Here is a 22430-nt window from a genome sequence, read left to right as displayed (position 1 = left end):
TTGTAAAACATATTGTAATGTTATTGTTGTTTGTTATAGAAAACTTAATATTGAAAACTCAATATATGCATTAGTGAAGGATGAAATGAGAATAAAAAAATCTATGGTTTTAAAATGTAATTGATTATTAAAAGTTTTAAAAGCTAAAGAACTAATTATTATTTTAAAAAAAACACATGAAATAAATAAAGACAAGGAAGTACAACTCGAGGTGTATAAACATTTTTATCAAACGCATTAAAAATAAAATGTTTAGAAAAATACTGTCCAATAATATATATGGAAAAATATTTTGTGTATTAACCACAATATTTTAATATAAAATAAGTTTTGGAATATTATTCATTAAACTCTAAATGATTTTTATATATTATTTAAAAATATTTATATGGTTTAATTATTGAAATTATTTAATATATATTACATTTTTTACAAATCAAAATGTTCTGGTTAAAAAAGTGGACTAAAAAATATAGAGAAAAATAGAAAATAAAAAATGGAAGATTGTTAAAATTTAAGAAGCAATAAAATACAAATTTATTGGAAAATTTTGTAGTGATTATTGCATGAAATATTTATTCACTAATATGGCACATTTGTACCTTCTCCCTAAAATTATATTTATTAAGATAAGCTTTAATCTTCTTTATTATCCAGGTACTAAAACTTTATATTCAAGGTTTTAATATTGCTATGTTGATTTGTTTATTGTCATGAACTTTTAAATTAATATGGACTCCTTTTTGGTTATTTTTTTATTTGGTGGGAAATTCTTGAGATAGTTTGTAATTGTGCATTTTGGAAATTATATCATGAAATCTATCAAGTTTTATTATTTATTTAAAACTTGTATCACTTAAATATAACCATCTTTATGATTCCCTCTATCCTAAATCTTTTTCAAATTTGGTATTTTAAATTTATTTATTATATGATGATTAGTATAGTATAACCACAAAGTGGAACTTAAACCTTTTATGTGCCACGTGTCATATGCCACATGCTACATACCACATGTCCAAGACAGTAAAGTGGAACCCAAGTTTCAAAGAGACTTAGGCTACTAAATGAAAGAATTGAGCTAACCTTGTAAACATTAAGCTAAGGAGCAATAGAATGACTCATCTGGAGCATAAAGTAGTTTATAATTATTTAGCCCAAGGAGTGAAAGGACAACAAAGAGCAACATTGGAACAGTTCAACATCTCAATGCCAAAATTAATGTGCAAAACAAAACCAAATGAAGTCTAATATTGTTTTAACATACCGTTGGTTTAACACGAGGATATAGTTATTTCACTAGCTAACATAACATAGAACTTGGGCTTAAACCCAAATCAAACATAAAACAAACACAAACACAAGTAAGAGCTAAACTATGCTTTAAATTAGTCAATTATGCCCGACATACCCACTATCCCTATTGTATATTTGAAATAAAGAATGCATAATTTGAGCTTTCACCCTTAATATCAAGAGTTAAGTCTTTAGGACAAATTTAAAACTTACTAAATATAGAATGATGTTAAATTGTGAATTTGGACACAAGATTAACACCATTGTGTTCAGAACAATCTTTATATTTTGTAGATATTCTAAATTAACAAATCTAAACATTTTTCATAAATAGCCAATAAAACCAAATGAAACTAACACATGGGGCATGATGGCAGGAGTGTTTTAGCTGACACTGTAAGCTATCATCTAGCAAATATTGAATGATTAAGCTCAATATTGTGAGAATTATTAATATTAGCAAGTGCAAGTCAATAATATAAATTTTTCATCACCGTGTCAAATATGTTTGACTAAATGACAAATTAAGATTTCCTTTCTTAGTGCTCTTTTAGTCTAAGTGCATATGTGATTATTAGTTTCTCAACTAACTTAGGTGGAAATTGATAAAAGATTCAACAATACTAGGCAATAAAAAAAGAATATTTAAAAGGACTTGCCGACAAATAACTTTTGATACACATAATCAAATTCATGACAATAATACTTTATCTCATATTTATATAATAATATTTTAAAATAACTTAATAGAAGTTAAATTTACTCAACTTTGATTTCTTCTTTAACAAACTTTGAGAAAATCATTTAAAATTCTTGAGTATATTTAGTTTCTTTTATCTTTTATTCAGAGAGAGAGAGAGAGATAACATTATCAGTAAATAGGAAAGAATGAATCACTAAAGTAAAAAATTACTAATTACTAATTACTAATCAAATAAAAAGAAAATAGCTTTTTTACGAATCAAATAATTTAACATATCAGAAAAAAATCTGTAAAACATTTGTGGTCACCTTTAATGAAGAGCATCTCTTTTCCAGCCCAGGATCCTCACGGCTCTGGGCGTGCTCTGCTCGTCCAAAGCGACCGGGGTAAAGGAGTTGTAAGATCATGTCATCGTGTCCGAAAGCTCTCAGCACACATTGCAAGGAGGCGAGCCCGCTTGATCATCTCTACTAGACTGCTGCAATCGCTTCCTGGCAGCTGCGATGGCCGCCTTGACACCGGCATGATCCGACTTCTTGATCACCTTGCTCGCGGAGGCATCCTCCTCAACCCGTCCAATCTCCTCCAGCGAACAACAGGCATCTAGAGCGATCAAAATCGTCTCCCGGCTCCTCCTCGATCTCTCCATCTTCTCGTACACCCCCATCGCCATATCCCTTCTTCCAGCGTCTACATAGCTCTTGATCATCACGTTCCAGGCCTCGGCACTCTTCTTCTCTAGATTCACAAACAGCTTTCTTGCCATCTCCAAATCCCCACACTGGGCATAGAACGCAAAGATCGCCGTCCGAAGCTTTAGATCCGCGCGGACCTCGCTCGAGACCAAGCACGCGTGGATGACGCGCCCCTCGGCCAGCGCCCGCGCCCTCGCGCAGCAATCAAACATCACCACCAGGAGCTCCGAGTCGGCCTCCAGATCCATGTTCTTGTACGCCTCGAGCGCGCGCTTGTGATCACCATTCTCGACGTAGCACCGGATCATGGCCGCCCACGCGCTCACGCCGCGCTTCTTCCTCTCCAGGCTCTCGAACACCTGGAGCGCCAGATCCACGGCGCCGCACTGGCTGTACATCTCGATCAGGAGCTCGGCCAGGAACGGGTTCCTCGCGAATCCCTCCGCGACGAGCTGGTTGTGGACCTTGATCCCCTGCTCCAGCGCGCGGTGCTGGGCGCAGTGGCGCAGCAGCGCGGCGTAGCCCGGCGGGGAATCCACCTGGTTGGCCTCGGATCGCAGGAGCTCGAGCGTGTAGTCGACGTTACCCGCCCGCGCGAGCGCCGCGATGAACTCCTGGCGCTTGCCGATGTGGACGCTGGCGCGCTCCTTGAGCGCCTGGCGCGCGACGTCGCGCCACCATCGCCAGTCCACCGTGTCGGAGCGGAAATCGTTGGAGAGCCAGACCAGGTAGTCCGTGGGCAGCGCGCCCAGCGGCGTCCCGACGTGGATGCCGAAGTTGATGGGCGTCCGGCAGGTGCCATCGACGAGGAAGTCGAGGAACTCCTTGGACAGCTCGCGCGGCCTCTTCATGTCCTCGAAGACGAAGGGGTTCCAGACGCCGGCGGGGAGCTCGCCCCTCCGCCAGCGCACCCAGATCGATCGGCACTTACTTGCCGACGCCGCCCACAAGAATGCGGGGCTCCTCGGCCGCGCGCACAGCGCCATCGCTACCCACGCAAGAACCCTAGACAAGCCCTACATTTGAAAAGCCCTAAAACCAGAGCGCGCAAAAGATAAACACTTACCGAATATACCATTTTTAAATTCAAAGTTGCTATAAATGAAGGAAATGCTTTCTCGTTCTTCTGGTGGTCTCGATTCATGGCAGCGGTAGGCCAGATCCCTTCGAATCTGCGCAATTCGCGCGTCTTCGTGATCCCTCCAATTGTCGATCCATACTTCGAGCTGGCAAGGGATCCATACTTCGCACTGGCAATCCATACTCCGAGCTGGCAAGGGATTTGGCAGCGGACGATCGCTGCTCGCTTTCACGGTCAGCAAGGCCTCGCTGGGAACTTGTGGCAGAGCGGATGTGCGTGGAGAGTCCACTTTGTTCCAAGATCATGTCTCTCTTTGTTCTTCAAATGTACTACTACTCAAGGAGATTGCTAATCACGCTAGAATGATAATGCTTGACGGTTGCCTTTTCTTCTTTACGGGCTAATTTGCCGGCATCCAACGGCCAATCGACCCCAAAAAGCAATTGAATTTACAAAACACAAGAATAAATCGGGCTCTTTTTCCTTGATTTGAGACCAATCACAATTCTACGTGCTTCACATCTTCCGTCTTCGAATTCATGATCAGTGTGCTTTCGTTTAGCGCAACCGGCTCATACGGGTTGAACAACGTCCGCGGAGACGATTCACGAGCATCTGGTGCAAACACAGCGACATCCACCACCATCTCTTGCATGTGTGATTTCCAAGTTGGAAGTACCTTGGATGTAATCAACCAGGTTGCAAGGTGTTGGCCATGAGAACAAACGAAGCGGCGTTGTGCGGATCGAGCTTGGCAATGTTCTCCATAGCTCGAGCTCCACAAACGGCATTGTTGTGGATCCGGCAGGCACCCAGCAGTGTTTTCCACACCACCACATCCGCCGGAACTGGCATGCTTTGCAGCAGCTGCTCCGCCTCGGAAAGCCTCCCGACTCGTCCAAAAGCATCGATCAAGCACGAGTAGTGCCGCGACGTTGGCAGGCTTCCATAGTCGCAAGCTGTGGAGAAAAACTGGTTCCATCCTTGCTCGATCATCCCAAGCCGGCTACACGCTGTTAGAACAATCGCAAAGGTAATCATCTGTGGCCTTGTCCCCTGGAGATTCAAGCGATGAAACAACGAGAGAACCTCTAGAGGGCGATTGTTCTTGGCGTAAGTGGCCATTGTCGTGTTCCAGGAAACCATGTCTTTCACAGGGGTCTCGTTCAAGAGCCTCTCGGCCTTGAGCAAATCTCCTCGATCGCCATAAGCCGCCGCTAGAGCGTTCCAGGAGGCCGAGTTCTTCTCGGGCATGAAGAAAATTATTCTTTGCGCTTCGGCCAGGTGACCAGTCACAACGTGGCACGTACACACCGCCGTCCATGTCAGCACGTCCTTTTGAGGGATATACCTTAGCAGGAATAGCACCTCTTCCAGATGCCCCTTGTGGGCATATGCCGTGAGCATTGTGTTCCAGGATACGAGATTCCTGTACGGCATTGTGTCGAACAGGACCCGAGATTCTTCTAGATGCCCGTACAGGCCATACGACGCGATCATGCAGTTGTACGACACGACGTTCCTCTGTGGCATGGAGTTGAAGAGGCGTCTAGATTCTTCAAGATTCCTGTCCTGGGCAAAGGCATAGATTATTGTGTTAAAAGAGATGACGTCTCTGAAAACCATTCTATCAAAGAGATTTTTTGCCCGCTCCAAAAGCCCACACTCTGCGTACAAAGATACCATTGCGTTCCACGACACAAGGCTCTCCTCCGGCATCTCGAAAAAGATTCGCTCTGCCTCCTCAAGATTCCCATAGTCAGCATATCCCTGGAGCATCGTGTTCCATGTCACCACGTTCCTCTCCGGCATCGCGTTAAAAATCCGTCGTGATTCGTCCACGTGTCCTACCTGCGCATATGCCGTCACCATGGCAGTCCAGCTCACCACATTCTTAACCGGCATCTCCTCAAAGAGAACCTTTGCCTCGAAAAGATGCCCGTTCTCGGCATATGCCTGGATCATGGTGTTGTAAGAGACAACATTCTTTTCGTCCATGGAATCAAACATTGACTTTGCCTCCTCCAAAAACTCCATCTCTGCATACCCATCGATCATCGTGTTACAAGATATGAGATCTCTCTCTGCGGCCAATTCGTAAATCCTCCTCGCCTCCTCCAAATCCCCGTTGCGGGCATACGCCGCCATCAACGAGTTCCACGACACGACGTCCCAGCCGGGCATTCGATCAAAAATCTCTCTCGCTTTCTCCACCTCCCCATTCTCCGAGAGTGCCTGGAGGAGCGTGTTCCAGGAGATGAGGTTGGGCTTTCTGATCTGGCCGAAAATCTTCAGCGCGTCCTCGAGGCTGCCGCATCGCCCATACATTTGCAATGCGAGATTGGAGAGGTAACGATCGAGCTCGTATTTCGATGCCACGATCGAGGCATGGACACTCCTGGCCTGGGAGAGATCCTTGGCATCGCGGCAAGACCTCAAAAGTTCGGCGATTTGGTCCCTAACAGCCATATTCAAGTCCAAGCCTAACGAATTCAATTGTCCGTACAACTCCGGGCATCACCAGGCAGAATTTGAGGAGGCGATTGAATTGCTCGTGGCTGCAGGAAAAGTAGTTGGCAAACTACATTGAATCACAGGTGGGGGCCGATTAAAACCCCACTTCTTCATGTTCTTGGATGGATTTCTTGTTTAGCTTTCCTAGTGATTTGTTTTTCGTTGGTTTGTGTTCCCCTTTTGCTGGATGGTTTTTTCTTTTTTTTTTGGTTCATTTGGGCATTGGATCCTATTTCCTCCATTCAAAGATGGAAATACGAATGCATCCTTCGATTTTATCTCTTTTTTCTCACACACTGGTTAGCTGCAAAACTAAGAAAGAAATCCATCCAATAACGCAATGAAGATTGACATTTTAATCGGCCCCCACCTGAGATTCCATGTAGTTTGCCAACTACTTTCTCCTTCAGCTGCTAGTAATTGAATCACCTCTTCAAATTCTGTGTGGCCAATGATGCCAGCCAAGAAGTAAATCGCAAGGCTTCAATCTTTCTCCATCCTCTTGACAATGCAGGGGCCCTAGCTCCATTCTCAATTCTACCATTGGTAATGCGTTTCTCAAATGAGGTACCTTAGTTACAAGCACTACCTATCATGAGTTTTTCTCGGCAATCCCGAAATCTTTTCGCAATTTAGACAGGGTGTTTTGTTTACGACTTGATCATGAGCACAAGGCTCTGGGACGACGCAGTGCCACTTCGATATTCAAGGGCGCCCATCCCTGAGAACACTTGGTTGGTTGAACTCCCTCTCCCTCTCTCTGTCTCTGAGCTATTCTAGCAATGAAAAATGAAAAAAAAATTTGCAAAATATTAAATCCTTTGGAATCCTGAGTTGTAGACATCAAGAACAATAAAGTTCTTTATTTTTTAATTCACAATACCATCCATTAATCATCCCTGTGCGTGAATTATTGATATTATTCCTGATATTTTTTTTTACAAAATAGGGCAACAAAATTTTACTCGCAATTAAGAAATTAAACATTATTGGAAAAGAAGGGAGATGTAGTGGTTATAACCAGTGCAAAAGCTCACTTTACCCGGGTTCAATTCCCGGCATCTCCAAAATCTATTTTGTTAAGAAGTAGGGCAGAAAATATTGCTAACAAAAAAGAACCTTTTTTGTTAAAACCTTGATGTTATTCACATTGATTTACAAGGATTCGGAGATGAGCTTACGAGGTGAGAATATCAGGAAAATAGTCGGATCTTCCACCGAGTATCCGGCCCTTCATGTCTGGAAAGGAGGAGAATCCCGGGAGCTCACTAACGGTGCCATCTTTTGCCACAGTGATCGGGTATGCCAGGAGATGGCCCGGAAGATCCACCTCGGGCTCCCCCGCGTAGAGCTGCCAGTAGTAGTCCCCCATGCTGTTCATCTTTCTCATGCACTGGATGCTGCTGGGGGCCAGGAAATCGTTGTCAAGCACACCCGTGTGCTCGTACCACAGCGACATTCTAAAGCCGTGGACTTGGCCCCGTGGTGGCTGCGCCAGGCAAGTGTGGTATGGCTGGTAAGCTCCCATGGCGATCTCCGTGTCGCGGCCGCCATCCATGGAGCGCTGGTTTATATTCGCTGATCCAACTATGATGTATTCATCGTCCACTGCGCAAGAGATCTTCTCGTAAGTTCGCTAGAAAACTTTGAAACGAGGCAGCTGGCTTACCGATCATCATCTTGGAGTGGACGTAGACCATGAAGCGGCGATGGTCCTGCGCGAGCTTGTAGCTGGAGCCCGGCTCGGGAGACTCCACAGGCAAGTAGTCGCCGGGAGCTCGCCTCTCCCGGTTCCCCAGGCAGTAGAAGGAAAGGTAGTCTCGCAGATCCACGTCGAAGAGCTGCTTGGCGAAGAGTGCCGGAGCGATGGTCCTGTACATCATCTCCATGCTCCTCACCATCATCTCCAGGATCGCCATCACCTGGGGGCTGTCAGGGACCCCCTCGGGCCACATTGGAATGACGATGTAGACCCGGAAAGGCTGGCCAGCTTGGATCTTGCTCACGATCTTGAGCGCTATCTCGCGGGGAACCAAGTGGTGAGCTCCAGCGTTTTGGTGCGACTCCCACGCGAAAGAGCTTCCCAGGAAGTATTGGTTCTCGATGTAGATGAAGTCCTTGGCTCGCCGGATAGCCGCGATGAAAGCGTCGTGGACGCTCCTGTCGATGATGTTGTCCTTGCCGCTCACCAGTCCCATTGCTCCCGCTGCTGCTGGATCCTGCGGGAAGCCAGCCACCGCCGCCGCGTCGATCGACCGGAAGAGTTGTACGTTCCAAGTGTTCCAGTCTTCTCCTGGACAAGCCGGGACGGTCGGGGGGACGATGGATCTCATCTGCGCCAGCTCGAGCAGCCAGTTCGCGTCCTTGCTCGCCTGCTTTCTCCAGCGCTGCTCGAAGTTGTGGAGCACGTCCCAGGCGGCCGGGCCTTCTATCCGCGCGTGGATGTCGTGCCACGGCTCTCTCGGCCCGCCGAACTTGCGACACGCCCTGGGAAAGCTCGTCTGCCGAAAGTCGTCCTTGTGCGCGGCATTGAGCGTGTGGAAGACCGAGTGATGCTGGTTGTCATATCTTCCCGCCGCGAGGTCCAGACCACCCACGAAACTTGTGATGGCCCTCATATGGCTTCCGGGTGCCGGGACATCAACCGTCAGCGTCTTCTGGTGGTGTGTAAACATGGCACCGATCTGGAAGCCTTGGACGATGCTGAGACCACTGTCCGGATTCCTGGGACACAGCCGGCACTTGACTTTGGTGTTCTTGAAATAATTGAAAGTCTCCTCGTCGTGAGTGTTCATCACGCCCTCCGTCTTGACGACGCTGAGAGAGGTCCGGTCATCCCAGACGAGGAGTAAAACTCGGACTCCCTCCTCGGCTTTCCTCCGCAGGAGCTGGCCCAGCGTCTGTGCCTCGGCTCCCAGCGAAGCTCTAGCGGGGTCTCGGATCATCGTGATCTCGGTGAAAACCGACCACCCTGTGATGTAGATCAAATGCTTGGCGTTGGAAATGGCGTGGAACATATCCTCCCAGCACCGAGTCGGCTGATAGAGCTGATCTCCCGCGAGAAAAATCGGTGGCAGGAAGTTGTCACTCATGTGAGCATCCTGGTAGAGCGTGACTCTGCATCCGCGCTGCTGCTTGAAGTACGTGAAAGGCACCCCCGGGAAGCGAAAGCCATCGCGGACGCCAAAGCCAAAGTTTGGATCCTTGGTCACGTCGAAAAACTGGAGGCGTACGCGGACCTTGGCGCCCTTGATGGGCTTGCCGCCCTCCCGGCAGAGGTCCAACCAGTTCTCGAGCGGCTGGCCCGAGAGGAGATTGAGAACCGAGACTTTGGCCTGGCCCAGCACCGTGGCTCCGATCCGGAGGTCGGCCTTGACGCTGATGATCGTGTGAGCAACGTTGTGCGCGCAGTAGATGTGGAAGGACTCGTTCCACACCGGGCTTTTTGGCGAGAAATCCACCACTCGCGTTCTTCCCACCCGGGTCTTGTCGAGGTCCACAGTGGCATACATTCGATTTGCGCCCCTCCCGAGGCCGACCACGTCCTCCACGCCCTCCACGATCTGCGAGACGAATCCGTGGACGAGTAAGCTCTAAGCGATCGAAAAATGGAGAAATAAATCTACCATTCGCAAGAACTCGGGCGCTGTGCCAGTGACTCGCGTCTGATCGGTGATTCCCACGGCCTCGAAGACCGTCGCATGGAGAATTCCATGCATCAGGAAGGACGCCATTGCTGCGCCGGCGATTTCTTCCCAGATTACAGCCCAAAACCCTTGCTCCTGTCCTCCGCGCGAATTAAAAGCTGGATCGCGGCTCCCCTGGGGTGAAGAGCAGCACTCACCGTGACGGATTCGTCGCCGGAGTGGTCAGAGACGCGTTGATCCCCAGCGCCAGCGGCTCGACGCGCAGGAATGCATCACACGACGCCATCTGGGTCAAGAAATACAACTAGGGTAGGGCTCTTAAATTTTCAAACTTCGCGCGAAAAACCATTTAAAAAACTAAGAAGCCCAAGCTCTAGGCAGTCCACAGCATCTCCTCCTCGAGTGGGATCGCCACATCCATCCTCATGTAAGCTTTCCACCGCGGCGGCGCCTCGGCCCCGGCCTGGACACACATCTCCACGATCGCGGGTGTCTGGCCGTAGTACCGGATAAGCTCCTTGGACAGCCTCGGGTGGTGATTTGCCGGGACGTGCCACACGAAGTTTGGGGGGAAGACGTCGCTCAGCGCGGCCTCCTGCCAGGCATGGCCGCCGCCCCTGTATGCCCGCCCCAGGCCCCCGCAGAGCAGGACTTTGTGAGGCTTGACACCGATGTGAACCTCGGAGCAGTAGCCGCAAGCCCACACCTTGTACTTGTAGAGCAGCGCTTGCAATCCCCGGCGGACGCTGTCGAATGCCACCAGCGTCCTGTCCGCCACCGCCTTGAGCTCTCGCTTCTCGGCGTCCACTCGGCTCTCTCCTGCTTCCACCTCTAAATCGCCCAGCTCCTCCTCCGCGAGCCGCAGCTCAAACTTGCGTGGTCTGTTCCTGCTGTCTTCTTCTTCTTCGTTTGGAACTTCGTCCGGCCCCATCTCCTCCAGCTTCTCGCCAGGAGCTTGGCAGCCTCCACTGTCTTCGATCGGAGGAGCTTCGCTTTCCTGGATTCCTGTAAGTTCTTTGATCTGAGGAGCTTCGTTTTCCTGGATTCCTGTAAGTTCTTCGATCTGAGGAACTTTGTTTTCCTGGATTGCTCCGGGTTCTTCCCTGGCTTCGTCCGCTTCGGTCTTGGATTCCACCACTGGAGACCCGCTCTCGTCGTCGTCATCGTCGCTGGTGTCACTCGACGACGAGTAGCCCGGGATGATTTTGTTCCGGAAGCGAGTGAGAGGGATCTGGGCCTGGCCGTCCCCGACCTGTCTTCCAGACCTTCGAGCCCACCTGATCATCGGGTACCTGGGATCGTCAACACCCGCCTGCATGCAAAGCTCGTGAATTGCGCCTACTCTCGGGACTGTGTACCTTTGGCTGTGCTTGATAGAGCGTCCTATCTTGTTGTAGACGTGGTAAGCCTCTAGCGGGATGATCACGTCTTCAACGTACCCCCTGATCCACCGGTGCTGTCCATAGATTGCTCGGTTGCTCGTGCCTCTGCAAGTCGGGAGCTTGTGACCCACTTTTCCTACGTAGATCTCCATACAGCAACTGTAACGCCAGGAATTCCCATTAGAACACGAAAGCTGATAAATAGAATGATGAGGGAGAAGACATGACAACCATTCCAAAGCTAGGAAAAAAAAAAGAGGACAAGAGAAGAATCAAAAGCAATAGAACAAGAGGAAACGAAAACAAAAAAACAAAAAAAACCGAAGAAGATGAAGAGAAACTTACGTGCAAGCTTTCACTGTGACGGATTTCATGAGCCTCTTGACACCTTCCTCGAGCACAGCGTACTCCTTGAGAACGTCGTGAGCGAGAGGTATGAGATCCTCCACAAGCATTCCATTGAGCGGGGCTTTCCACAGCCGCCTCACGCCAAGCCTCTTGTCTCGCCTGTGCTCCCATATCACCAGAGGAAGGGGCTTGTAGTAAGGCTTCTTCTTCGGCGGTACCAGAGGTGGTAGCTCCCTGTTCTGTGGAAACTCACGCGTTGCCTCTCGACCTTGCGGATGAAAATCGCGACACAAGCGCAACCAGAAGCTCGAGTTCTTCCTGTCAATCTGGAGAAAATGGCAGAGATTTCAGATATTTCATAGCACATCTAGCTACATTCTCTCAGAAATTCTCAAAAACTGCTAGCTCGCTTACCCGCAGCCCCTGCGCTCGCCACAGCATTCTCCTCCCGCATAAACCCTAGAGCTTTGTTCTTTATTGTGGATCAATTATCGAATATACTTTAGGGTTCTTGATGGCGGAGCGTTGCCTCCTGGACGTTCTCAAGGAGCTTCTTCGATCGAGGTGAGCTTTCTTTCTGGTGGATGGGAATGCAAGTGATCGCTCCAGGAATGCGACAGGAGCGGTGAAATCTGCCGAGATTATCGGTTTGCTGGCGCTGCAATCCGAGAGCCTAAATCGCGACGTTGCGAGCTGCGTCGAGCTGCTCAGCTCGCTTGTTCCGCTCATTGCTAGCGACGATTCCAGTGTGTCTGGTGCCGCGATCGATGCCGTCGCCGATCTGGGAATCACTGCGGCTGCTCGACGAGCATTGCAAGAATGCGGTGTGATGGACTACTTCTTGTAAGATTTCTCGTTTCAATGCTTCCGCTTTAGATCGGGAAGAGGTTTTTATTCCGTCGTCTTGACAGGAGCTTGTTCATTTCCCTTGCAGATTCTTTGAGCTCGGCATGGAACTGTGATATCGAAGAACACTTTGGAGATGCTCTTCGTGTAGCCGACTCTTTGCTCCAGGAACACTATGAGGTGACCATCCAACGGGTTCCAAGAGAGATAGCTTGCACGTCGTATTCGAAGCTGAGAAGAGTCTGGAAGGATATCTTGGAAGGAGACGGTGGATCGACGTCTACGAGACATCTCCTTGCGAAGCTTCTCGCATTGCTCGGATTGGAGCTTGAGTTGCCAGTTTCCAAAGACCTCGGCAGGCATACTTTTCTGGAGAACAGTCAGGAGTTCTTTGAGAAAGGCTGGGAGAGATCTCCGGCAGTGATTACAAATGGAACAGGCAGAGTATTCGAGGCTCTTCGGAAGGATTTTCCAGCTCAGGATTCGTCAGAGCTTCTCAGAACTTTGGTTGGAGCTTCCATTTCATGTCCTCCGGTCAGCAGCGACGAACTCGATCCTTGCCAGCTTTTCAAAGAGATACATGACGACCTGGGAAGGCCTTTGATTTATCAGCAGGACATTCGACTCGTCAAATGCACCACTGGTGATTGCGTGGAGCAGCACTACTTTTCTAGAAACGGTGAAGGACAGATTGTCCGTGTGGAAGACTGTATCAAGGCCTTCGAGCTCGGTTACACGGTGGCTGTGAGAGGTATTGAGTTTCGCTCAAAGGTGGTCGCGGAACTTGCTCAGAGCTTGGGCTTCCAACTTGGTCAAGCCAGCATTGGAGCAAATCTTTACTTGACCCCGTCAAATGCTCAAGGCTTGGGTCGTCACTACGATGATCACTGCGTCTTTGTCGTGCAACTTGCTGGAACAAAGAGGTGGAGCATTAATCCGGCTGCTACCGTCGTGCTTCCTCGATTATATGCGCCTAGACTTGTGCCTAAGGCTGAGGTCCAGAGTCGTGAGCTAGCAGAGTCAGTGTTGACGGAAGGAAGCGCGTTATACATTCCGAGAGGTTTCGCTCATCAAGCTAGCACTTCAGAAGATGGCAACACTTCTAAAAGTCCAGGTCGTGGGAAGAGAAAGCATTGCACTCTGAAGACGACGACTGGGAATTGTCCTACGACGACATCGAAGTTCTCCTTGCATCTCACTTTTGGCGTTGAAGTGGAGCTTCCATTTGAGTGAGTCTGGTTGGACTTTTCATGAAATCTTTCCTCCTGACTTTGCAACATACAGATGGCAAGGATTCATTCACATCGCTTTGCATTTATGGTTTCTTCGAGAGAATCCACCTCAAAGTCGGGACAGCAGGTTGTGTAAAACACTTTTACATTTCACAGTGTGGTCAATGGCGGACAATGCTGTAAGAGAGCTTCGAAAGGCGTGCTCAGTCGCTATGCCCGCCACATACAACAAGTCGCATGCGACGTTCAAGGAACTGATTAAGAAGATAGCTTCGCATGCCGAAGAGTCTGAAAGAGCTATCAACGGAGAAGAGTGCGCTGCTGGCTTGAGTTGGCTGGGTCATCTCCCGGGGACACAAAGTCTTGAAACGGACTTCAAACTTGCGATCGACTCTACCATAAAAGAAGACAGGTTCCCGGAGATGTACGTGACAGCCAGAGCCAATTTTGTGGTGAGGGCCTTGTACGACGACGCAGTCTTCTCCGAAGCTCGTGAAAGCTTTGCGGTCCTGCTGGAGAGATACAGGACAAGCCGCCGGAAGCTCATCAACGCAATGCTGGCACTCCATGATATTTCCAAAGACTAAAGGTACTTGTATTTCACTTTGCTTTATTTTGGAGCTAATAGAATGTGTAAGCCAAGCAGTCCAAGCAGTAACAACGTGGAACACGGATCTAGCGACGGCACGAGAAGCCTTTGTTGTCCGTCCCACAGGTCACTGCAGGGAAGGAAAACTTCGAGCTTTCAACTGCAGCCACGCCGAACCTCGACACAGGGCAGTCGGGATTCAGGAGGCCAGACGTGAGATACTCCTTGTAGCCTCCCATGATCGGCATTGGCAAGCTGGAGTTCACTCGGCTCTTGTAACCGGGCGCGTAAGTCTGCCCGAGAACTCCAGCAACGTTGCCGGACAGCTTGTGGAACTCGAAGCTGACATCGAGATGTGCGAAGCAGTTGTCCGGGGTGATCCCGTAGCGGTGAACTTTGGAGTCGGCTTGAGTCACAGGTACAACTCTAGCCTTGAGTGTGAAGCTGTCTCTAACTTGGACGGAGATGTCGTTGTACAGGTTGAGCCTTTCGATTCGTAGCCCGACGAGTGGCTCGCTCCAGACGGCCCCTTCGCCAGAGGGGAGAGTTACCGCGCTGCCATCGAGCTGGAGCTCGAGTAATCGACGGAGTCGTCCCAAGTTGCAACGTTCTGGCACCGAGCTGAGCTGGGTGGTCTCCGAACAGGATTCCCAGCGACTGCACCCACGTAAAGTCGCGCTTGAGGCCCGGGCCGCTCTTGGACTTTCCGATGAAGTGGGCGTTTACGTGGAGATTGGCGTCGGAGACAATGCAGAAGTCCTGGTCCCTCTTGCCGTGGAAGTAGAAGACGCTTCCATCGCCACCGACGAAGCGGGGGTCCTGGCAGACCGATCCTGGCCTGTTACACCTCCGGACATCTGCGAGACAAGGCGCAAAGAAGAAGAAGCCACGATCAAAGTCGATTCTTCGTGAAGGTACTTCCCTCTCTTTTTTTCCTTCCAAGGAAGCTGGAAACGTTGATACTTACCGCAGCTAGTGGAGCAAGCGTTGCAATTGACGCTGCATTGATTGGGACACCTCCTGGGACAGGGAAGGACGAGATCGAAGCACCAGCGGTTCGGGTTTGCAGTGCAAACTACTTGGGCGGCCTGCGCTCCTGGCAAGAACTGGATCACAGCGGCGAGGCAGCAGGCTCCAAAGACCAGAAGGAACTTCGTAAGCTCCATCGCCAGAAGCAAAGCTAGAAAGAAGAAGCAAAGAACGAACGAAGCCTCTCTTGCCGCGAGACTTTGCTTGGCTGCTGGCCCAGATTTATATTAAGCACTCGCATTACGCGAAAATCAGGGATTAAACAAGGCGAGCAACTTGACGTAATGCCACATGATGGCGAAAAATCTTCACTAGCTTAAACACCACTCATGCAAGCTGGCTAACACAGCTAGAATATTCCACCCCACGCAACGCATATTCTCGAGAAGCCCTAAACCTAGAGGTAGACACGAATTTTCTGTCATTTCATCTAGTGGACACTACTTGGACACGTCAGATACCCTCCTTTTCTTCACCGCCAGTATTAAAACGAAGGGGCCCGGAAGAAAACGCAAGGGCAAGATTTTTGTTTTCCTCTCTCCATTCTTCTCCGCGCTTTAGATCCTCCATGGCAGGGAAGAAATCGCGATCGCTGGCGACGGTAGCAGCTGCGGCCGCGGTGGGCAACGCCGCTGCCCCAATCGTGTTTGCGGAGGCACCGGTGGTGGGCGTTGGCCACGAAGAGAGCGCCCAATGTCCGCGACAGGAGGGAGCTCCGGGTCAAAAGCAAGCGTTCGAGGCGCCCATGGCGGAGCAATTGGTGCTACATTTCTTCAATTTCATACCCGGCGCGAGGTTCTAGGTATTGTAGAGTAGAGCTCGTTCTTTTCCCTTTTTTGTGCTCTCGAGGGAAGATTGTTGCTGGCGGTGTTTGGAAAGTTCGCTTTCGTTGATCCGGCAGCGAAGATTGTAAAACTAGCCGGCAATTCCGGCATAGCTATGACTCAGCAGCAATACAAAGGCGAATCGTTTGAGAAAAAAGATTTTGAAAGGAGAAGTTACAATGATTTAGAATCCCGTTAAGTCTCTGGCGTGACAATGAACTTTCCGCGAGAAGACGAGTTCCAGAAAGAGGAAAAAACACAAGGAGAGAGATGCCTTGTTTCACACAAAACTTACTTTTGTCGCTGGACTAGATCCGGGGCTTGCGTCGCGGCAAATTTTCCGAGCCTTGAGTGTTTGTGTGTGTGAGAGAGAGTACGTGTCATAATGTTATTGGTCCACGTATGATTGGACACAGAAATATCCATTTCTTGCTTCATGCCCATAGCAATGGCCCATACCATGTGAGGCGACTTATTCATCCCATGCATTAAAGATAGCTGAACATGTTCTTGCCACTTGGTGACCAAATTGCACACCATACCAACTTCTTGTTCACCATTTCTCTACTCTCTAGCACACCACCTTCTTTAGCATGGTGTTCGTGACAAGAAATGTGTACTGCCTGCAATGACTAAACTTATCACTCTAAGCACTTGGCATGGAATATTTAACATATCAACCTGGCAATGCTTCTAGGATCTCTCACTACCACAACCTAGTTGCTTTTTACTTGCTAGTAGCAGCCTCACAATGTGAAACAAGCGCATGCATGTGACCCAACCTCATAGCACACTACAGATACTAACACAGGATCTCCAAACACACTCACTCTAAAGTACTTAGAACACTGATAGAAATATACTTGCTGTTCAAACAAAAAAACCCAAAAGATTTTTGTAATGGATCTATGTAATACATGTAAAGGATTTTGAGATCTCTAGAATCTTGGAGCTAAAAAATAAGAGTGGAATGAGGGTTAAACCAAGTCTCACCTCACCCTTTGGAGATTTTGTGTTTAACAACGTTTTTTGAGTGCCTTCCCTAGATGAAGATCTTTCTAACTTTAATTTTTAATCCATCCCCAAAGGTAAGTGGTATAACCTAGGGTTGATTTGATCAACTTGTAGCCTAGTTCCAAATTTGATCCCCCATAAGTGAATCATTGTGAATCCTAACAACCAATAACTCCTACAAAATCATGATCTTTTGCATATCTAGAGTATTGAAGGATCAACAAGATCTCTACCTAAGCCCCCATTTAAAAACCACCTATTCCATTATGGTTCTTCCCTTTGCCCCAAAATCTTGGATTAGAATTTCCTTTTAAAGCTTTATAAATTTTTAGGTCGTTTGATGACAAAGGCCACCCTCCCCATCTTCAACTCTCAATACTTCTTCTTATTGTGGGATTCTAGTACATGGATCTTTTTGCCAATACTTGATGCCCAAAAGTTTATCCTTAAATTCTTTTAAGGCCAACTCCAAGATCTTCTATTTGGTTTATAATAGTATCCTAGGATAATATATATATATAAACATGAAAGAAGGTAAAGAAAAAAAAAATATAAACCCATATAAAATAGCAAACTCATTTAGGTTAAGAAACTTTTGTTGTCTTTAGGTATTTATGTTTGAACTTTATAAACTTTAGGTATTTATATTTGAACCACCTTTGGGACAAATACACAATCTTTCTTTACCCCACTCCTTAACAAAAACTTATTTTTTGGTAAATCACTGGATTATTACTAGAATTTATGAAAGAACTGAAGCTGATTAGTAGAGGCCATCTTGAAACTTCCCTTTGCTTTTCCCCAAATTATTGCCCAAAAGAACCCAAAAATCTACCAAGAATTTTCCTATGCATGCACTAAAGTATTTGCACCATTTAATTTGGTTGTTTACTTCTGAATGCTAGTCACTTTTGCAATTGATTCTATACCACATGTGAAAAAATGTTACATGTCATATCTATCTCTCTCTCTCTCTCTCTCTCTCTCTCTCTCTCTCTCTCTCTCTCTCTCTCTCTCTCTCTCTCTCTCTCTCTCTCTCTCTCTCTCTCTCTCTCTCTCTCTCTCTCTCTCTCTCTCTCTCTCTCTCTCTCTCTCTCTCTCTCTCTCTCTCTCTCTCTCCGCCCTCTCAAAATCCACATGTATTGCATAGATCTCATAGCTTGCAAATGCACATATCCCTTTCTTCTCTATTTTTCCATTGTTGCTCTCAAGTGTAGACAACATATAACCTTGCATCCTCCTCTTTGACAAATCTTCAAAAAAAATTTTAAGAACAAATCTTACAAATCTTCCACTGTTTCAACTAACTATACATTACCTTCTTCAATGTATATAGCATGATTGGTAACTGAACGTTGCTAATTTATTGAACAATCTTAAGCCAGTGGTTGCTATTATATATAAAGCACTTGTGGTTTTGTTAGGCACCACCACCTTAGTTAGCTAACCTCCTTTTAAAAGATATGAGTTGATAATCATATCTTTATTCAATAAATTTAATCATTCATTCTATTCATTCATATATGAAATTTATTCATATCTTTAACTTTCATGAATTGACTTTTCAATTTCTACTTTAATATTGCTACAAGATTCTTAATGTCTATCCATACATTATTTTTTACTAGTCTTTTAATGCTCTATTCTTTTACTTAGAAGATTCTCAATAAAAAATCTGGGGTAGCTAATGCTTCATTTGCTCCCAAAGATTCTTCTTGAGGCCCCAACAAAAATACTTGCACAATTAAGATCTAAGTTGCATTGTGAGTTGATTCAAGGCATCTACATATATCTAAACATCCTTTTTTTCTTTTTGCTTCCTAGCTCACAACTCATTTATCAATTGGTGACTATCTAGACTCAAGAATCTTTTGCCAAACTTCACCTTAAACCAATTTAAATCTGTTATGAATCCATTTGGATTTCCTCCTTACTAGAGTTCCACAAAACCCTAGCAAGCCCTTGTGCTATAGCAATCTCAAAACAAAGTGTCATAATCAGTTTACTTATTGACTTCTTTAGCTTGGTAAGCTAATCTTGATTTTCATCAAGAGGGATATTTCCCTTGAAAGCTAGAAGTTTAAACTTTCCAAAAATGCTCGAATCTTTCTACTTTGAAGGCTGAAAGTTAGGCATTCCCTGAAAGATTTATAAACATGCTACTATAAGCCGCAATGACATACAAGTCCTCAGCTTGGTGGACACTATAATACCTATCTAGTATAGTCTTTTGTTTGCTCGACTATAGCATTAGTTCTTCCATCATTGCCTCTCTTCTGCATCAATATTAGCTTTTGCAATACTTCCCACAACTCCAAAATTACTATATGTCATCCTTAGACAATAGCCACCTCACTCTACCTCACTTCTTGAACTTTTTGGATCACTTTATGGTGGGGATTATGAGGATTCTCAACCAAACATTCGAATCTATTGACACTTACAAATTTTGCATGAGAAGGATCATTCCATCAAGATTTAGTGGTGCAGTTGAAAGGAACTTTAGGCATGTTAAAGATGTTATGCTAACCTCAAGCTCCTTCAGAGAATGGTGAGAATCTTCCATATCCACATTCAAAAGAAGGTCTTCCTTAGTGGAAAGATGTTAAATCACCTCAAAAAGATTTATCACTACCACCTCACTGCCCAAGCTTTAATTTATGCCAATTGTGATTCTTTCATAGAATCTACCACTTAGGGAAAATTCATTCCTTCCCCTTTTCTTGATCTTAGGAACATCCTTCACTCTAAACACCCTCTTGAGCATTTTTTCCCTTGGTAGTGGTTGGAGAAGTTGTTGTTGGTGTCTTTCCTTGGGTGCATTCTTCTTTCTCAGCAATATCAACTCAACTCCACTTCTCAAGCTTTACAAAAGATTCACTTTGTCTTGAACCAGATCCATCACTATCCATCTTTTGCATTCAACTTTTCATAACAATATTAAGTTAAAGTTTAATAAAAAAAACTCACACTTTAGAAGCCCTCACATGCAAGAATTGTCACACAAATCCACTAATACCAAGAATGGTACAATGAATAAACTTGTCACTCAAGCCACTTGACATAAAATCTCCAACTTGTCAAGCTAATGATGCTTTTTTGATCTTTTATCAAATGCTTTCTACTTACTAGTAGCGGCCTCATAACATAAAACAAGTGTGCGTATGTTAACCCAGCTTGCAAATGCTCACACAAATTTTTTGAATACGCTCACTTAGAGGTACTTAGGATACTAATAGAAACAGGCTTGTTGTTCAAATAAAAGAACCCAAATCTATAGAATGAATGTAAGCATACTTTAATCCAAACCACACTCAAAATGCTTGTAAGTAATAAAACACAAAACACACTCCAAAAAATGTTGTTGAACATAAAATCCTTGAAGGGTGGAGGCTTGACCTAACCTTCACTCCTCATTGCTTCCCACTCTTATTCTCCAACTTTGAGATTCAGAATCCTCTATATATGCTCACAATCCCTAATCTAGATCATTGCCCTAATTGTTTTATCTAAGTTTTATATATAGATTTGACTAAAAGATTTATATATATCATCCACATATAAAGAATAATTAGGAAATAATTAAACAACTTGCTTTTCTTTATAATATTTAAGTGGATTACAAATGCCATAGAAAGTTTTATAGAGTGGATTTTTTAATGTTTTTTACTGTGTTCATTTCTTTTTTTCTCTTGTTGTTTCAAAAATAACATGAGCATTTTAATCATTAATGACAATGGTATCCACATTCTCGGATGGGTAAGAAGGACCAAGAGTATAATATAGAGATTATGGTAGCGAAAAAAATTAATATTCTTATATTTCTTTATATTACAACTACTTCTAATTTTTGTGTCTTCCTTACTTCCAATCTTTGTAAAACCCTAAAGAATAAATAAATAGATGTGTGTTTTGAATTATTTATATGTTTCTAGCCTAATGTGTAGCAGTCTATTATTGACATGTGAAAATGTCAAAATGTAAAATATATAATAGAAATTTTCAGGTTCATAACAAACTTCAATATTCCCATTTTTATTTGAGCCCAAAAATGCTTTAACGTTGTGAATGTAAAAAATAATTATATGGGTTTGGAAAAACTTTTAATTATAGAAACTACTCAATCAGTATTTTATTGTATCACTCACATTAGAAATTAGAAAAAATTTCTATAATAGTATGAAAAAATATAAATTTCTCAACAATTAAATTCATGGATTTCAAGTTCATTAAGGAATAATATTTTTCTAATATAAAATTTCTTTTATAAGACTTATAGTTAACTATGTTGACTAGTATTAACTTGAGATGAGTTAAGCTCTAACTCAATTTTAGACTATCCTTGTATACAGAGGGATCAATTGACACCAAACAAGCCATTGCTCACATTTTACATCTATGACTCAGCACAAGGCAAGTGATCCATATATACCGATTTTTCATTCCCCCCGAATCTTCACAATCAATGAGACTGGTTTCTATGATGCTGGATCATGGTGTGGTAGTGATACTTTGCATAAAAACATGGAGACTCTTAAGATACAATATGTGGGATGGTTTTTAGGGGCGCGGACCATACTTGAGCTCACGAGTTGAAGAGTTGAGCTCACGAGTTGAGCTCAATTTTCAATTGTAATTTAGTACGAACATTATAAATTTTAAAATTTTAAGGTTATGGCGAACCTAATAATTTAATAACTCTCTATATATTATATAGATAAAAATGTTCTAAAGAACACATTTTGTTCTAATAATTTAAATATTTACTACATGCAATGATAGGGACATTTGTTAGAACATAAAATAAAATGTTTGAAAAAAGAGTATTCTTGTCACTTCTTTAAATTTGTACTCTATGCTTTTTGGCTAGTAAATGTTAGGTTTGTCAGAATTAAAAAATTATTAAATTTCAAATAAGATTCTATGTGAAACCATATAACCGTTTGAAAGGAAAAAAAATAACCATTGATGTAAGCTTATTGCATATAAAAGAAAGACTTGGTTCTTTGTAGAATACATTCTTGAGGGGTTTGTCGTAGCATACTGTCTAGAATTTATAGATCTTCATTCACACTCTCATTCAAAAAAAGGGAAATACACCCACAAATGTCTATGGGTTCTAGTGTTGGTAATTTTAACTCTCACAATCTTTCTTCCCAGAGCTCAAGGGCTAGGAGATGCAATAACTATCCCATTGCACAGCATAACCAAATCACACAAGAGAATGAAA

General features: G+C 45.1%; 6 protein-coding genes across 6 annotated transcripts; 1 reads left to right on the top strand and 5 right to left on the bottom strand.

Annotated features, from left to right (window-relative positions):
* Positions 1-2426: 2426 nt before the first annotated feature.
* On the bottom strand, positions 2427-3680 carry LOC9632846 (pentatricopeptide repeat-containing protein At5g27110). The gene has a single exon (XM_024672751.1). It carries the CDS (start codon positions 3678-3680, stop codon positions 2427-2429), a length of 1254 nt encoding a protein of 417 aa, XP_024528519.1.
* Positions 3681-4465: 785 nt separating this feature from the next.
* LOC112345614 (pentatricopeptide repeat-containing protein At4g02750-like) lies at positions 4466-6244 on the bottom strand. Its single transcript, XM_024672750.1, has one exon. The coding sequence runs from the start codon at positions 6242-6244 to the stop codon at positions 4466-4468; it is 1779 nt and encodes a 592-aa protein (XP_024528518.1).
* Positions 6245-7390: 1146 nt separating this feature from the next.
* Positions 7391-10210, bottom strand: LOC9632845 (phospholipase D alpha 1). The gene is made up of 3 exons (XM_002967573.2): positions 9916-10210; positions 7959-9852; positions 7391-7897 (listed from the first exon to the last, which is right to left on the bottom strand). Exons 1-3 carry the CDS (start codon positions 10021-10023, stop codon positions 7467-7469), a joined length of 2433 nt encoding a protein of 810 aa, XP_002967619.1. The 5' UTR covers positions 10024-10210; the 3' UTR covers positions 7391-7466.
* Positions 10211-10235: 25 nt separating this feature from the next.
* LOC9630915 (APO protein 1, chloroplastic) lies at positions 10236-12142 on the bottom strand. The gene is made up of 3 exons (XM_024672822.1): positions 12081-12142; positions 11664-11992; positions 10236-11477 (listed from the first exon to the last, which is right to left on the bottom strand). Exons 1-3 carry the CDS (start codon positions 12105-12107, stop codon positions 10310-10312), a joined length of 1524 nt encoding a protein of 507 aa, XP_024528590.1. The 5' UTR covers positions 12108-12142; the 3' UTR covers positions 10236-10309.
* A 38-nt stretch (positions 12143-12180) lies between these two features.
* LOC9630914 lies at positions 12181-14504 on the top strand. The gene is made up of 5 exons (XM_024672749.1): positions 12181-12230; positions 12276-12509; positions 12578-13741; positions 13797-14333; positions 14391-14504. Exons 1-4 carry the CDS (start codon positions 12181-12183, stop codon positions 14329-14331), a joined length of 1983 nt encoding a protein of 660 aa, XP_024528517.1. The 3' UTR covers positions 14332-14333; positions 14391-14504.
* Positions 14420-15681, bottom strand: LOC112345613. The gene is made up of 3 exons (XM_024672748.1): positions 15301-15681; positions 14885-15190; positions 14420-14787 (listed from the first exon to the last, which is right to left on the bottom strand). Exons 1-3 carry the CDS (start codon positions 15497-15499, stop codon positions 14420-14422), a joined length of 873 nt encoding a protein of 290 aa, XP_024528516.1. The 5' UTR covers positions 15500-15681.
* Between the last annotated feature and the right edge of the window lie 6749 nt (positions 15682-22430).

This window comes from Selaginella moellendorffii, unplaced genomic scaffold (genome assembly GCF_000143415.4).
Source record: "Selaginella moellendorffii unplaced genomic scaffold, v1.0 SELMOscaffold_9, whole genome shotgun sequence".
NCBI classification, from domain to species: Eukaryota; Viridiplantae; Streptophyta; class Lycopodiopsida; order Selaginellales; family Selaginellaceae; genus Selaginella; species Selaginella moellendorffii.
The sequence above is the reverse complement of the archived record's forward strand: the minus strand, read 5'-3'. Positions and strand labels throughout refer to the sequence as shown.

What these genes read in the sequence shown, in the direction of transcription:
- LOC112345613 (XM_024672748.1), bottom strand. Translation starts at nt 15,499, where the DNA reads ATGGAGCTTACGAAGTTCCTTCTGGTCTTTGGAGCCTGCTGCCTCGCC. An exon ending in CGCTTGCTCCACTAGCTGCG is followed by an intron (nt 15,191 to 15,300) that starts GTAAGTATCAAC and finishes CTTGTCTCGCAG; the next exon opens with ATGTCCGGAGGTGTAACAGG. An exon ending in TCCAGCTCGATGGCAGCGCG is followed by an intron (nt 14,788 to 14,884) that starts GTAACTCTCCCC and finishes TCTCCGTCCAAG; the next exon opens with TTAGAGACAGCTTCACACTC.
- LOC9632845 (XM_002967573.2), bottom strand. Translation starts at nt 10,023, where the DNA reads ATGGCGTCCTTCCTGATGCATGGAATTCTCCATGCGACGGTCTTCGAG. An exon ending in CGCCCGAGTTCTTGCGAATG is followed by an intron (nt 9,853 to 9,915) that starts GTAGATTTATTT and finishes TTCGTCTCGCAG; the next exon opens with ATCGTGGAGGGCGTGGAGGA. An exon ending in CCACTCCAAGATGATGATCG is followed by an intron (nt 7,898 to 7,958) that starts GTAAGCCAGCTG and finishes TCTCTTGCGCAG; the next exon opens with TGGACGATGAATACATCATA.
- LOC9630914 (XM_024672749.1), top strand. Translation starts at nt 12,181, where the DNA reads ATGGCGGAGCGTTGCCTCCTGGACGTTCTCAAGGAGCTTCTTCGATCG. An exon ending in GGTGTGATGGACTACTTCTT is followed by an intron (nt 12,510 to 12,577) that starts GTAAGATTTCTC and finishes TCGTCTTGACAG; the next exon opens with GAGCTTGTTCATTTCCCTTG. An exon ending in GAAGTGGAGCTTCCATTTGA is followed by an intron (nt 13,742 to 13,796) that starts GTGAGTCTGGTT and finishes TGCAACATACAG; the next exon opens with ATGGCAAGGATTCATTCACA.
- LOC112345614 (XM_024672750.1), bottom strand. Translation starts at nt 6,244, where the DNA reads ATGGCTGTTAGGGACCAAATCGCCGAACTTTTGAGGTCTTGCCGCGAT.
- LOC9630915 (XM_024672822.1), bottom strand. Translation starts at nt 12,107, where the DNA reads ATGCTGTGGCGAGCGCAGGGGCTGCGG. An exon ending in GGCGAGCGCAGGGGCTGCGG is followed by an intron (nt 11,993 to 12,080) that starts GTAAGCGAGCTA and finishes CATTTTCTCCAG; the next exon opens with ATTGACAGGAAGAACTCGAG. An exon ending in GTCACAGTGAAAGCTTGCAC is followed by an intron (nt 11,478 to 11,663) that starts GTAAGTTTCTCT and finishes CTGGCGTTACAG; the next exon opens with TTGCTGTATGGAGATCTACG.
- LOC9632846 (XM_024672751.1), bottom strand. Translation starts at nt 3,680, where the DNA reads ATGGCGCTGTGCGCGCGGCCGAGGAGCCCCGCATTCTTGTGGGCGGCG.